This window comes from Ctenopharyngodon idella, chromosome 16 (genome assembly GCF_019924925.1).
Source record: "Ctenopharyngodon idella isolate HZGC_01 chromosome 16, HZGC01, whole genome shotgun sequence".
Classification (NCBI taxonomy): Eukaryota; Metazoa; Chordata; class Actinopteri; order Cypriniformes; family Xenocyprididae; genus Ctenopharyngodon; species Ctenopharyngodon idella.
In genome coordinates, this window is record NC_067235.1 from 3,358,744 (window position 1) to 3,375,286 (window position 16,543).

A 16,543-nucleotide genomic window follows, 5' to 3' on the forward strand; every position below is an offset into this window, starting at 1 on the left:
CTGACACAAATTACAATTACTAGTGCTGGAGCATCTATATATCGTAAAAAAGACACTGTAGATTGACAGTAAACCTTTAGAATTTTGAAATGATATAACTTGTTATCTTTATTAATATTTTAGATAGTATCTTAGATAGATAGCTCCTTTGCCTGCTAACATGATCACGTTGAGATAGGCGGGCGTGGTTTCAGTAACCAGGCACCTCAGCTCCAACCGCATCCCGCCTCTTTGCCCATTTTCAGTTATCCGGGAGTGACGTGCGGTGACGCGCTGCTAAGATGGCAGCGGCCTCATTTTCGCTTCAAAAATGCTCTTCAGAAATCTACGGGTGACGTCACGGACGCTACGTCCATATATAACTATGCTGCAAGAGCGTCCGTTAAAGATGATGACAAAATAGGATATCCCAAAGCGTCCGTTAAAAGGCACAATTTAATGACTTGATAGTATGTCTTAAAGCTTGTCTACTCTTCTGCTACACACTCAAAAGTATGTACGTTTTCTTCACAAAAATAATACATAATTTTAGGGCGTAGTATAAGTAGGTGAACTGGGACGTAGGGTGAGTTTGTCTTTCTCCAGGGAGATGAGAGTAAAAACACAGAAACATTTCACACACACACTCATGAGAGGATTATGGTGGACTCGAAAACCAGCCAGCTCACAGATCCACAAAACACATAACCTACAATAAAAACATCTAAATGTAAAAAAAAATATGATGTCTTTAAGTAGTAGTTTTATGGTAAACATGGTAGTTAACATGTTCTGAAAACTATTATACACTTACAGATTCACTGAATGTCATTGAGATTTTTTTTAACAATGGCAGATAATGAATGAGGACTTCTGAGAATTGTTAGGAATGTGAGGACAGATTTATGACTGCATAGAGAAACTGCTCTCTCAATGGAGATAGACATTATTCTCCAGTTTAGCTTCAGCTTTATACTGAAGAGACAAAAATACAGGATTTCTAAGAAACAACGTCTCTTCCAAAAGAAATGTGAAAATGAGGATGATAATAGATGGGTGAAACTCGTCACATGGGAGTAATACCAGAGTAATAAATGGTCATATTTTATTGAAAGAGAATCATGTGGATCATTTTCTACCTCAAGAGTTTTAGCTACACACATCTCGATGATTTTCAACAAATGTTAGCAATTCAGACTGGGATTCATTACTTGATTTACTATGTAAGTCAGTTATCCAATTCTGTTTAATTTGGTACATACAGCATTATGTGTGCTTTAAGCAAATTACCTCTTTAAGGACATTATGCAAGTGTGATCATATTCTTGAAAACTTTCCCTCTGAATTCAAAACAACTGAAAATGACTTGTTAAACATGTTAAGAGGTTGTAATAACTGGACATTGTGTTTTTAAGACATTTTGATTTGAAAATAGGAGTTAATGATCCCTGTTCCTTTTTATTGCGTTGTGTCTGTTCCAAACCTGTACGCTTTTCTTTCTTCTGTGGAGAACAAAAGAAGACATGTCTCTCTTTTTTCGTCCGTACAATGACATTCAATGGGGTCCAATGTTGTTTGGACCTCAACGTTTTTCAAAATATAGAAATAAAGGAGTCAAACAGGATTGGATTGATATGAGGGTGAGTTTTGGGTGAACTGTCCCTTTGAGACCAACTAGTCAACTAGCATTTGCGTGCCGATGGCATTGCTTAGTTATTTTGTTATCTATTATCTTTTTGATGCCAATATCTATATCTATAAATACGTTGGAGGATACAGGATTACCAAGCCATCCAATTTCAGTAGGAAAACCTCTGTACAGCACTTAAATGTTAGGGAATCCTTGGTGGATCTGATACTGAGAGCATTTTCACTGGGTCACGAAGTAAGCTGCCCTCCTATAAGCTCCAGAACAATGAGCAGTCTGTCCCTTCACACAAACCACTGGTGCCAAACATCAGGACTTCACAGAGAACCCACAAAACAAGCCAAATTGAGTTCAAGAAAGCAAGTCTTGATTGTCCAGAGGAGATAAAAATTTGGGAGTGGTAAAAACGGAGTCTGTTGAACAGAGTCAGTGGCCACGTACACACTGCAGCTAAATTCGTTTATCAGTTCACCTTTTAGAGCTTAATCCCGTTCTGAACACACACAATTTAGCAAAATACGGGAGTGACAACCACATTTACAGAAATCCTACGCAGTGTGTATAACGGTGAATCACAGGGAAAGCAGTACGAACATTGAATCATTCGTGTTGCCAGATCTTTCTAGAAAAATCAGCCTTACGCTGAAAATAAGACCAAAATAATGCGACTCGTGTGTGCTCACTTTAATAACTCAATAAACCTGATCGCTTTATTGGTGAAAACAACAAGTGTTTTGCCACTGTAATATTACTTTGATCACAATAACAGATACCAAACACGCAAGATGCCAGAACGTTGCTATGGTTTCCAAGCTGTCAATCATTGCAGTTTCGAGAGTGAGTCGTGCTCCATACACACATGTAATGATAATTTAGGGGATTCACTCCCGCATTTAAATGCGGTTGTCACTCCTGAAACTTACAGTGTGTACGTGGCCAGTAACTTCTGTGTTTCTCTCTAGGGCTTTTCACACTGTGCTTAACCCTGGGTTATCATCGTTCTAAACACCGCTTTTAACCCTCAATTTAGAAGCGGGGTTAGCACCGCTTTTTACCCAGAGTTATGAAACCATGCTCCCGAGCAGGGTTAGCGGGGCCAAACTTGTTCAGTGTGAAACGATGCGGTGTTAGAATGTTACAGCTAGACGCTTAGCAACTTAGCAATTTCTGAGTGAACATTGTTTCAAAGTAAATCCTTCACACATTTTTTTTGTCATTGTACTTTAAGAGCATGTCGTCCCTGGAACTAGTTGGTGCAGAAGCCTATGTCACTTAATGTACAACTTTTCTGAGGTCCATGAAGTATGTTCAAAAAGAAGACAGAAATCAAAGAATTTCTTCTTGGCCTGTTGAGATTGTAAGTATTATGGGGGCTTTGCAATGTTTTCCTTCTCACTTTCCCTTATATGGGCCGTTCGTGTAGTCTATGATGCTATTTCTATGCAAGTCTCTCTGCTTGGCAAACCTCTCTGATCTAAACACAGCATGAGTCCTGCTAGAGGATATTACTGAGGGATCAGACTGAGTGTAGAAGTGTTAGAGGACTGATCCAACTGAATCCCCAGCATAAAAAAATGTTATTCTAATTTGGAATAAATTATATAAAGTTACACCACAAAACTAGGACACATAGACAATGTCTACACTGTAGAATAAATCATTTAAACAGTGTCTATACTGTCTGATGGCTACAGTGTACAAAAAATGATGGACAAACTGCAACCAAAAATGTTCACTTTGGTTTCTATTTACTGTTTACCTTTTTTTCCAAAATATAAAAGTTTGCGTTTTTTTTTTTTTTTTTTTTTTTTTATCATTTGAAACATGCTTGTGTGTTTTTTGTCCTCTCAATGCAATTTTGACCCAGTGCAACTTATTTTCCTGGAAATACAGTATCTATTTTTATTTGACAAATAGCCATATAATAATGCAGGATAAAGGCCTGTTCACACCAATACAAATGTCTGTCATGAAAACTTTTTCGCAGACAGTTTGTTTGTTCAGACCAATTGTGCAGATGGGCTGAATGAAAATGCAAAATCTATCTCTCTGTAGATGGCGCTTACAGAAAAGCAGAAATACCTGGTCACCCCGGGACACAAAGCAGAGCTCTGCAACTTTCCGTTTCTGACACCTGACTGCCATGGAGAATAAAGAAAGTGAAACAGTAATTACATATTTTCAAACAACCGTTCAGGTAACAAAGGTAAAGATGATTGCAGTGTCCAGGAGTCGTACAGTAAACTTGCATGAGTCCGTTATTATTGATGCGCATACAAACCGTGTGTATGTGCGCTCTCGATCACTGATCGCACATTGCTTTTATGCACATACACATTTCAGTACTTTCACGTTGTTTCCACACACATTCAGGAAAATGTTTTGATTTGTCATGTGCATGTTGCTGTGTTTAGTAATTCTGAATGGATCCGTGTACTGTACTATATGTTTTTTTTTTTGGCATCTCAATGTGCAGGGCTCAACGCTAAGGATTTTTTTTACTGGCCCGGTCGGGCCAGTGGTTCATATTTTTACTTGCCCCACCAAAATTTTCACTGGCCCCACAACAAAAAGTTAATAAAAGTAAAAGTCAAGAAAATGGGCCTATAAAATAAGCATAGCTATTGTTTTCATTGTCTTTGTTACATTTAACCTTAATAAATAGGGTTATGACACCAAAAGCTACTAGATTAACTCACTTATATTTTAAATATTATTAGACAAATAAACAGTAAGTAATAAAATAGTAACAAATAATCAAATTACGAGTAATAGCACGAATAAATAAAGCAGAACAAACATATAAATGAAATAAACAGTGCTTTTCAAGTTTTTCATGTAGGTTTAAACAGGAGATTTTTTTTAGGTACAGAAATTGTAATCTAATGTATTACTATTTAGCTATAGATTAAACTTTATTACAGTTAATCAGTCAAGAGCAGTTACAGATGCATAAATAATGTTTTGAAATGTTGAAAATATAAAACATTAAATACTGTTATTTGAAATTATTTAAAAAATGAAAAGACACTTTAAAAGTGAAATTAAACCCACCAGTAGGTGGCAGCGAATCACTATTAATGAGTGAGTCATTGAGATTCTACATTCAAATAGCTGATTCATTCAGGAAGTGTTGCTCAGAGACACAAAACAATGCTGTGGACTTTGTTTAGAACTATTTTCGTTGGCGAAATACAGCGAAACAGGCGATATGGTGTCTTGAATGTAAGTCACTTGATATTAAGTTCTTGTTCATTAAACTGTACGCTGAATAAAATCAATATCACATTTGTAATCATGCTAATATTTGGAGAAAAACGGCGCTCTGTGTGTAATATTGGTTAACTATATTAAATGATATAAATATGAAATATATACAGGGGCATTTTTGCCCCTTATCTTGAATTCTGGGGCATTCTAAAGGCATTTTAATAGACTAAATCACGCAGTGAAAGCTTACACTCGAAATATGCACACGCACTAGTCTAACCTACTAGACTACGTCACGTAGTGCATGCCTGCACTCAATGGGTGTGTTTTTGTTTGGTTTTTGTAAAGTGAGGGACATACTCGATAATATCAGATCGTTAAATCAACGATATCTGTTTTCACCCACCTGTTTACGTCCACTTAAGCCGTAACCGACTGTATTCACGCGATATACTCCACACGATGGACATTTTGACTGTGTGTGCGCGTGTATTTTACTATTCAGGTGCAAGGATAACTTATCGTGCGCGTGACAGAGAGAGAGCACGCACGCGAGAGAGCGCTTCTGTTGTGTGTCATTCAACGCGATTCCACCGATTCCGCCTTCACTAACAGCAAGTTAATCGATAAAGAATTGTGATCGAAATGTAATTTTGTGATAGGACGAGCTTGGCTACCTTTCATTAGGCTGTAGGCTGAAATTATATTCAACCCGCCAAAGTGGCTAGTGGGAGTGGCTGTCTTACCCGCCACAGCTGAAATCTACCCGCATTTGGCGGGTTGGCGGGTGTTTATGTCAAGTCCTGCGTATTATATATTATATGTTATAGTGTCAGCAATCAAGAGTGTTTGAAGACTGCACATGTGCGTAAACGCATAAGGGATCGCCGGAGTGTGATGTAAGAAGGAACCCGCAATGAATCAAACATCAAATAAAGCAAAACAACGGGTATCAAAGAAAAAAAAAAAGTACTCCTCAGATGACATGTTTGTAATTTCACGGCTATGGCCTTTGTGTAGTTATTTAACAATCACCATCTTTAAGCATGACTGATTGGATTTATATGACTTAGTAACACTACTATATCAGTCCATTTTTTAACATTAACTAAGCGTAATAAAAGTATTGTTAATTTCAATATTTACGAATACATTTTTTCATTTTGAAGTTGTATCTCTTAACATTAGTTACTGCACTATGAACTAACATGAATGATCAAGGTATAATTAATATATCAATATTTATATTTAAAAAGTGCAGTACATTTTCATGGTTCAGTACCATTTTTTATTTTTGTATTAAAGTTCAGCACTATTTTATGAGTTATGTTTGTTTTCATTAAGATTTTTCATCAGTTGATTACTCTGTTCCATTGATGGTATTCGAATGGTTTTCTTCTTCAGCAACGAGCAAATTTGTTGACGTTTATAGCAAGCAATCTGAAAAACACATCTGGTTTAACAGCACAGACATTTGAAACTAACTCCTATTTCCATGCTTCTGTGGTATGTACACAGAGTGGTATTATGAACTTGCATTGCATTAGCCAAGCATTGGGGTCTTCGTTTACGTACTGCGCTCTGACCTAAGAGATCAAACACCTGTTTCTCTCATTCCCTCTCTGGCTCCAGCTGACATAACAGATCAGACATTCCTCCCTCCGCTCATCTGAGCCGTCAGCCCACCTCACTCGCACGCTCCCCTGCATTCCTCTCCAGCAGGGTAACTGCTCTCTCCCGCGCAACTATGAGCCGCGCATTCTCACTATCTTTAGTCTCGTAATCCGTGTAAACAGGTGGACACGTTCACTGCGCTCATAACAAGGCTCTGGACACACACAGAGAACAAAAGAGCCGTTGCAGAGAGCGACGCTGTGGGTCAAAGGCAGTCATGCAGAGGAGAAGCTCAGGAATGCTCATTTTCCTTCAAATAGCTCCCATTCCCAGGGGCCAGAACAGAGCTAAATAAAGTGTGAGGAAACAAGACTGGATGAATGCATGGAATGAAGGTTTATCTGAACATGAGTTCTGTTTAGTTTAGTTCACTCAGACCCCACTCTGTTTCCTGTCAGCCTATATGCTCTGAACACACACACATATATTCCCGAGTCACAAGCTAAAAACACAAATGACTCACACAGCACGGACAAACTGAGATCAAGCACTGCCCAGACCTACTGCTTCCTCAAGACTAAATATGACAGTCACTCCAACACATACACAAGGGTGAATTCAGGTTGATCAGGACACATTTTCATAGTCATCTCAATTGCAAAAACTGTCCCAATCAACCTGAATTCATCCTACACTTACATGCTAGCAACAAACATGGAAAAATAATTCCATCATAAGGCTGTGTGTCCATCAAAGCTGCTAGCATATTTTTCCAATTGTTTTCAATGGGAGAGCCACGTTTTTTAAAATGCCAGGAGCATAACGAGGCGCTGAGCGTCTATTTCACGCTGAAGCACTGAGCGCTCTGCATTTTTACCAATTGCCGAGAGTTGAAGAATGTTCAACTTTGGGTAAAACGCTGTGCTCATCACTGTCACTTTGTACCCAGCCATCCAATCACAGCGGAGGAGCTGCGGGACAAATACAACAAGAACCAATCGCCACATTCTGCTTGTACAACGTCAACAGATGATAACAACAAGCATAATAACAGAACTAAATAATTTAAAACAAGAGCCAGAGCAAATACTTTACATTGTATCGACATTTTTATATAGAAACAGTACTAAAACAAACTATCTGTGAGATGAGATACTAGTAACACTTCTGTGGATATTCCGTATCATAACAAGCAAAGTGTCTCAACTGAAAAAACGCTGTGCTGTCAAAAGTTATAATAAAACATTTATAAGATACAAAAGATTGTTGTATTGTGTTTTGAATAAATGCTGTTATTTGAACTGTCCATTTAACAAACAATCCTGAAAAATGTACCAGGGTTTCCACAAAAATATGAAGCAGCACAACTGTTTACAACATTAATAACAGGGGTGTGAAGAGACACTTAGCTCACGAGACGAGACACAAGATGAGATTTTTGCACAGTATTTTTAAGAAATGGTCATTGACGAAATACATGACTAAAAATAGTCTGCAGGTGCATTTGAAATGTTTTAACTAATCATCTTGTAATGAAAGTCATTTCAGTTCTACTTTCTGAGTGTGAATTATCATATGCAGTAAAAGACAACAATACTCAAGCACTGCAAAAGGATTTGCCACAAACTGACTGGCTTCTCTCACACGAGTCTCTTCAGATCTTACTGTACATGATTTATGAGCTTCTACAACTTTTGACCTCCTAACTGAACTCCTTTCCACAAATTGATCATAGAAATAAAAACAGTATAAATAAGAATGAAAAACAGTTTTCTCCTAGTCTTAAGTGCAAGCAATAAGTGCAACCATAATCAAAAGAATTCTCTCAATATTCAAAGTGCAAATAGAGACCAAATTTTTCCTCAAGCATGATACAGAGCTGAGAGATGGTTACAGCGACACAGCCCAGACTAAGATAGCTTTTATATTGGGAAATGTTTGCATGCATCAAGGAGCCATTTTCAAAATGCGGGGTATTGAATTCACGTTTGAATGTGCACTCGCGTTTTATTTTTGCTTTCGATTTCGCGATCACGCATACTCTGTGACTAGGGAGCGGCGGCGCTGAGTGCAAATTCTACAAGATCAGACATTTGTCAGATGCTTAGGCTCTGTTGAATCCTCCGCCATGGTCTCGTCAGTCATCTCGTCACGTGATCAGTGAACTCTTGATTCCTGCTGCACTACGTATGACTCTGCAGCTTGTGTTGGATGAGCTGGATGGAACTGAAGCGACCATTATCCAACTAAATTAAATGGTTTTTATTTCTATATAAAGCAAAACAACAGTGGAGGTGTAATGTAAATGTAGCGGTGGCATATTCTATACTAATTTCACTCTCACACTCCGTCATGGCAATATTGCAAGACAGCTTTCCATCTCGACGAGAAATCTTGTCACATTTTAATCTCGCGAGATCGTCACACCCCTAATATATCATAATCAGAAATGTTTCTTGAGCAGTAAATCCGCAAACTAGAATGATTTCTAAAGGATCATGTGACACAGAAGCTTTGATCGCAGGAATAAATTACATTTTAAAATATATTACAATATATTACAATAACAAACTGTTCTTTTAAATTTTAATAGTATTTCACAATATTACAGTTTTTACTGTATTTTTGATCAAATAAATGCAGCCTTGGTGTCCATAAAAGACTTCTTTCAAAAACATTAAAAAAACTGAATTATTCCAAACTTTTGACTGGTAATGTACATGATTATATAGCATTTTAAAATATAAAACTATGAGTCCTCCATAAGCATTTCTAAATGAAGAAATCAAAGTTTTGAAAGGATTCACTTTAACAGACTGTTATAACTGTTTCACAGAAATGAATCAAATTTAACAAGTAAATTGCGAGTAAATCATCTCTGATTTATCATGAGTTATAATGTAATCAAGATGAAGGCAATGCAAGTGTGAAATGTACATACTGAAGATGTAACCAGAACGAGGGCGCATGTGTGAGATGGGTTTGTACAAGACACTTACTGCACGCGCTACAGGTGAAGCAGCTGTCATGGTACAGGCTGCCCATGGCCTGACACGCCTGACTGGCTCCATAAACAGCCTTGTTGCACTTCACACAACTTCCTGCAAGAGAGCAAGAAAACAGACCGGGTCACACTTTCAATTTCATTCTATATTGCACGTCATCAACGTAAATTAAAAATAAGTAAGAAGAACTTGGTAAAAGAGTGAGAGAGAGAGAGCAGTGCTGCAGAGGAGTGGGAGCACTGCAGAGGTCAGCTGTGTTGTGACACTAAGCACAATAATGTTTGTTCTGACTGACACAGGCCTGATTTAACAGCACACTCAGTTACCAGTGCTTCAGTCCATGGCAGACTAGATCTTCATGGGTCCACTTCGATCCTGAGACCCGGGCGGGTTCGAGCGCCTCGGACACAGGTCAGGTCTGATATTAGTAGCCTCGGTTCTCGGGTAATTTGAAATAAATGTGCCCAAATTCTTTTAAAATATGCCAACTTCCCATTATTCGTTTTGTGCGTTTAACAATATTTTGTTATTTACAACAAATACATATCAAATAATTTTTATGATAATGTTATTATCCCTCTTCTTCTCTGTCTGTCTGTGCTTCTATGAGTAAATGACCAAACCCTCCTGCGTGCAGCTCCACGTTCTGAAACACCCGAGCCATTCGAGAAAATTAGTGTGGGGATCTGCTTAGTAATATTAACATTAATATAAGTTTCCTTGTCATTTGAGGCTCAACATAAAGCTTGTGCACTATGTACTATTGCAATATGTTAATTACAGAAAACCCATCTAAATGCAGGTGATGCCAAACTAATCAACTAAAATGAATGAACAAAACTAAACGGATTGCGGTTGATCCGTGATCCATATCCAGCCCCACGGTTTGGCACACGTGTGATTTGTGGATTAATTGTAAGTTTAACCACCATAGAGTTAAGTTTTATAATTTGCACATATTTTGTCTTGCCAGTTTACACATTCAATAGATTCTAAACAATTCCAGTGCTACAAGAGGCAAAAGAGAATTTAATTCAGTACTCACACGCTGTTATCTGTGTGCACAGCCACACATACACATACACACACAGAGAGAGGCGCATTTCAGATAGTTGAGAATTGATTTCTCTTTTATAATACACATACTTTTGTGTATATGTGTCAATCCAAGTGCAAGGAGTCGCCTCCTCGCACTTGGATGGACACTAGGGCTGGGCGATAAGGTCAAGAAGTCATATCTCTGTATTTTTTGGCTAAATGGCGATATCTCTGTATTTTCTACATTTTTCTATTTAGATTTAGAAAAAAAAAATCTTTATTTACTTCTTAAAAATCTTAATTTAACATCCTGCCTAATGTTGTCCTACAAACAGTGTTTATATTGAAAGCTATTAATACAAATATAGTGAATGTAACCATGTAGTCTGGCACACTAATAGGCCTACAGATGTGCAAAAAAGAGAAAGTTACTTTACATTCTGACATTGTAACATTACAACCTAAAAATAAAATAATGCTTTTTAAAGCAGAAGTTAAATTCACTAGTCAAAAAATTAAAATAGAAACAAAAGCAGAGACTAATTAGCTATATATATATATATATATATATATATATATATATATGTGTGTGTGTGTATAGTTACTGCTATCATAAAAATACACTTACTTGTAGGTTTAAAATGGTTGGTTCTCTATTGTTTTTGCATGTGTTCATAATTTCTTTGTATGAAAGCCTGGCCAAAAATGATGTCGGCACAATTTGGCAAAGTTTCACTGCATTATTATTACAAAGAAAACAATTGACGCAATATGCTTACAGAATCTTTTTTAATATTATTTGAACGTGAACATGTCAGTTTTCCTAGACCAGACACTAATTTCAAACATTTAAGGTTTTAGATCAAAAGGTTCATGAGAAAGATCATGAGAAACTGTGTCCAAATGCAATCATAGTTTAGCTTATTTTAAAGTTATACCAGCAAACAGTACAAGGGAAACTTTTAAAGTTTATATATGTTACATGCTAACGCTAGATCTTACAACACTACAATTTTTCACAAGTTAACTATTTGACAGGTCAGTAACTGGCTTTGTTCTCTTCATTTTTTACTTTTGTGTAATTCCAGATTTATTTGCCTATTGCAGGTTATTATACAGCGCTAATGACTAAATAGCCATATTGGGATGTATTTTGTGGACAGGGATTTTCCTTCTGCCATGTATAGAACAACTGTAACTGTAGTAGTAGTAATAGTGCAATACTGCGTCAATATTGCATTCACAGCGAATAAAGCACTAAAAAGAAATGGTGCATTAAAGTTTGATATATTGACTGATGCAATGCAAAGAAAATATCAATTCTAAATACCTGACGAGAACTGAAAATATTGTTTGTTTCTCTTGTGAGCTTGCTGCTTACCGAGAGTAACACTATACTTCTGATGTTCACATTAGCACACACACACACATCAGATGGTAATGTGAGAGCTAATTAGTAAACAGCCAGACCCTTATGACCTTCAGAGAACATTACATTAAGATGAGCTCGAGATAACTGTCCAGCTCAAGTGAAATCACAAGACTGGCTGTGAGGAAGGTGAGCTGCGAACACAAGAGGCTCTTTGTCCATGTCTGTAGGTTCAGGCTGGTCTACGTGGCATATGTGCTAGGAGAGCATTTAAGTAAGCATGAGCTGAGATAACAGCGTTAAACAGAGGGAGGGCCAGCGCTGGCCCCACACAAAAGAGCCTCTGTTTCATCTGGTATTCAGCAAACATCATGCTAACAAGTTCTGCCCACTCAGCTAAGCCTGGTCCAAACGCACCACAGTCAGACTTTCTACACAAATACCATCAGATCCACATCTGCTTCACAAAGAGGCTTTTCACTGAAAGAAGCAACTGAAGTGAAACACCATTTTGTAGCACTTTTAAACTGAGTCTGGATTCAGTACAACTGGAGAATGTTACATTTTTGTAAGGAATAATTAATTAGGGCCAGCATGACACATTGACATAATCAGTGACGTCCATTATGTAAATAAGCTGATTTGTGTGGAATGCGTTGACACATCGTACTGTGTTCATCCCCAATGATCGCGGCATCTGAGGTATGGGAATTCTTTAATTCCCATATGTCATGTTGTTCGTGTGCATATAGACCTATGAAACTAAATGTAGATCGTGTAGATCAAGTCGGTGTAAGCAACATTTCGCAAATAAATAATACAACTTGTAAATAACGAAATGCTGTTTGAACACAGCTGTATTGAGCACATTGGGACTGACATCCGTATTCTAATGCTGTGTGAACGCAGCCTGTATATTACTGTGAATAGTGTTGAATATGATTTACTTCAGTGCATGGTGTAGGGCCCTATGAAATCCGTTTTATTTTTTCCCAAATTCCATTTTTTCCATTTGAATTTTTCTGGATTCTGTTTTTTTTCCCCCCCTTTTTAATTTTTTTGGACTCCATTTTAATGGTTAAATTAAATTTTAGTAATAAAAAGCAGGTCTAATTAATTGAAATAACGAAACTTATACAATTTAACAACAATCTAACATTTTAGGGCCTCATGAAATATGTTTTTTTTCTCAAATTCCTTTTTATTTTTTACCAAATTCTGTTTTCTGTTTTAGGTTGTCTGGATTCCATTTTAATGGTTTAATTAAACTTTAATAATCAAAAAGCATGTCTAATTAATTGAATTCATAAAAATTCTAAAATAACAAAATAAAATAATAATTTCTATGAAATGTTTTGTTTTTGTTTTTTCAGAAATTCTGTGTTGTGTATTTAAATTTTTCTGGCAATCGAATGAAGGCATAAAACATTAATTTAATTTATCTCTTAATCATGATATTAAACAAACTTTTGTCAAACAAAGTGCTGTACAACAGAGCTTTACTGTTAAAATTAAAACATGGAAGAAAATTTGTTATTATTGCTTGAAAAAAATAAAGTTTAAATAATTTATTATTATCATTATTATTATATTAGCGTTAGCATTATTATTACATTGAGACGTAGCTAAATTCTACTGTACAAAAGTAATATATTTCTGTCACAATTTCTTCAAGCTAGCTTTTATTTTGAAGGGTTGCCGTGAAGACCTTTGAGTTTATGTCTTTATGATATGATGATAGTTTTTCTCAAATGAAACCGTAAAATGCTGATGAAGAGACTCTCAGAGCAGCTCTAGAGATGAAGTTCAAGTGTTCATGTCCTCATATAGTGAGGCGGCAGAGGCTGAAAACACTGCGAGCGTCACGCGTGCTTCAGTGTGTGTGTGAGGTAAATGAAACCGCACGTCTGCACCATTCATTCACACAGAGACACGCAGAGCATGCAGGATTCATATTTAAATAGTGTTTTTGCAGTTTAATATTCACAGACACTAGTCTATATCATGATCTGATTTAACTGTACTGACCTGCTTTTTATTTATTCATCAAAACTTGGACAAATTCAGTGACATTCCATGCCATACAGTAAATTCCATTTTTATGACTGGATTTCATGATTCTGTCCATGTTTTCTGCATCGTGGAAATCACAGGGCCCTAACAGGCCAATCTGAAATGCACTTGTATCACCAGGTTGGTGTAAGCAACATTTTGCAAATAAATAATACAAGTGTATTTCAGATTATAATTGGCACCATGCACTGAAGTAAATCATATTCAACACTATTCACGGTAACATACAGGCTGCGTTCACACAGCATTAGAATACGGATGTCAGTCACAATGTGCTCAATACAGGTGTGTTCATAGTGCATTTTGTTAGTTACGAGTGTGACACCTGCAAATCAGGACAACTACTTTCTGTTTGAATAAAACATTGAAAAAATTAATAGCAAAAGTTACAGTTATTATGTATTGATAATTTAACCAATAATTTAACCTGCACCATTTTTCCATCCACTTTTACTGCAACTGTGGGACAGATCAAAATGATTTTCTGTTGTAATCGAGCATGTTACGTGTGTTGTCAGTAGCGCTAAAGCTGCACCAGCCTAATCTCAGGAGAAAACGGAACTGTTACGAGGTACAATGAGAGTGAGTGGTACGAATGAGATCGTACAAATTCATACGATTTAGCCACCAAACGTAAAATAGTTACGAACTGCCATGAGAGTGTGTTGTCTGCTCTGATCCCGTAATAAATAATATACCATGTACTATGTGGAGTTGATTTCTAACAGGCATCCTGTTGTGTGGAATTAACACACGGTAACAGATGAAATACACAGAGGAATGTGCTCACATTCACACTCAAGTGTTTTCAACTGATCTACAATTCTATATCAATTCTATTCTATATCATCTCCAAGTCTATATCAGCTCACAAGAACAATTAACCAGTGAATGTAGCCACTTGAGAACTAGCATGACCAATCAATAGATTCCCATGAGCACCAGCACTACATCTGGATCTGTTTTTGTTATTCGCCAGCCCACATGTGCGTATTAATACAATCATGTTAGTATAGCCAGGGTGCTAAATTTACACGTGCCAAATGCCACATGCAACTAAAAATTAGTTTTGGCAAGTGGGTAAAACAAAGTTTCTTGCCAGCTGTCCCGTACTGTACTAGGAACAGACACATAATAATAATAAACACATAATAAACTGAACTGGCTCATGTGGTCAGTCACATGATTGTCAGCTCTCAGCTGTAAACAAAATGTCTGTTATTGCTTGCACAATAAATAAAATTTACATTCAATTTAAATATTAGGAAAATAATATCCTGTTTATTATTTAATTAAATTTGATTTGATTAAAACTGATGCACTATGCCAAGTAGTGATTTTCTGATTTTCTGCCAAGTAGTAAAATTATTAATTGTGCAAGCCCTAATTTATATAGATGTATATAATAAATATATTTAAAAAAAATTATTACAATAATGGCCCACTTTTGATCTCTTTTTCCTGTTTATTCTTAACAGCTCCCACTCACTGTAGTGGAGCGGTGACATGACATTATTCTTGTAAACAGTTTCTAGCATTTCAGTAATAAAAGTGTCCATATTTAAAATGCGTACACATTACTGTGTAACAGTGGAGGGCCCAAAGAAAATTTAAATTAGCAATCTAAATTACTTTACATAGTTCGGGCGCCAGACAAGCTCAATCTTGTCAAATAATACAAATACCGTTTTTTTTTTCTTTTTCACAAAATAGCTCTTTAAGCCACCGATTACAAACATAAATCAGAGTCCCACACAAAGAAAGTTCAGTTTCAGTTATATTTTCACCAAATCAACAAGAAAGGAAGCAAAAAAAAAAAAAAAAAAAAAAAAAAGGTCAAAGCAAGTTCAAGTTCAGTTTCACAATTATATTCTCACCAGTCAACAAGAGAAAAATTTAGCACTTTGGCTCAAGTTCAAAAATAGTCTTTTCATCAATTTGTTATTTAACACTAAGGATAAAAAAAAAACAAAGAAAACACAGTAAAAGTTGTTGCTTATGAGGTAGAAGTATCTCTGATGCTTGAAAACCTCGGTAGATTCAACACTTCAACAAGAGTGAGAGAAATAATGAGAAGGAAAGGGGGAAAAAAAACCACATGAACCATTAGAAAACTAAATCACAACAATATTATTGAGAAAAAAAACTTGTCTACATTGGCATTAAATCAAACAAAACAACATGATCAGAAAATGTCTCGTGAAAGTGGATGCATGAATGTTTCATTATATTTGCGTTTGTGTGGGGTGAAACGGTGTGTGTGTGTGTGTGTGTGTATGTGTGTGTGTGTGTGTGTGTGTGGGAGATGAGCGCTGAGCTCTGGCCGATAATGGCAGGGAGGAAAAGTTTTTATCGGATGAAGTTGTTTAATTAAGGGCTGTAGTAAAACAGGAATTCACCCGGACAGCTCGATCGCACTCGTCAGCCCAAAAAGACTACTTCGCTCTGCAGCCAGCGTCCAAAGGTGCAACAAGCCGCACTCCAGTGATTGCCCCTGCAACTTACGTCATCTGCTTTAGCGATCCAGCCTGGCCCAAACACAGCAGCGATGTATTCCATCTCACAAAACTAGGTGGTTGTCTCAGGTAACCTGCTTCTCCCTTTTTT

The 16,543-nt window shown here is 36.8% G+C and overlaps 1 protein-coding gene across 1 annotated transcript in view; it reads right to left on the reverse strand.

The window, feature by feature from the left end:
• Nucleotides 1–16,543, reverse strand: part of limd1a (LIM domains containing 1a) — a 45,880-nt gene that overhangs the window by 17,876 nt on the left and 11,461 nt on the right. Inside the window, exon 2 of the mRNA XM_051865550.1 lies at nt 9,451–9,552. Coding sequence (XP_051721510.1) covers nt 9,451–9,552 — 102 coding nt within the window. The remainder of the gene's footprint in view (nt 1–9,450; nt 9,553–16,543) is intronic.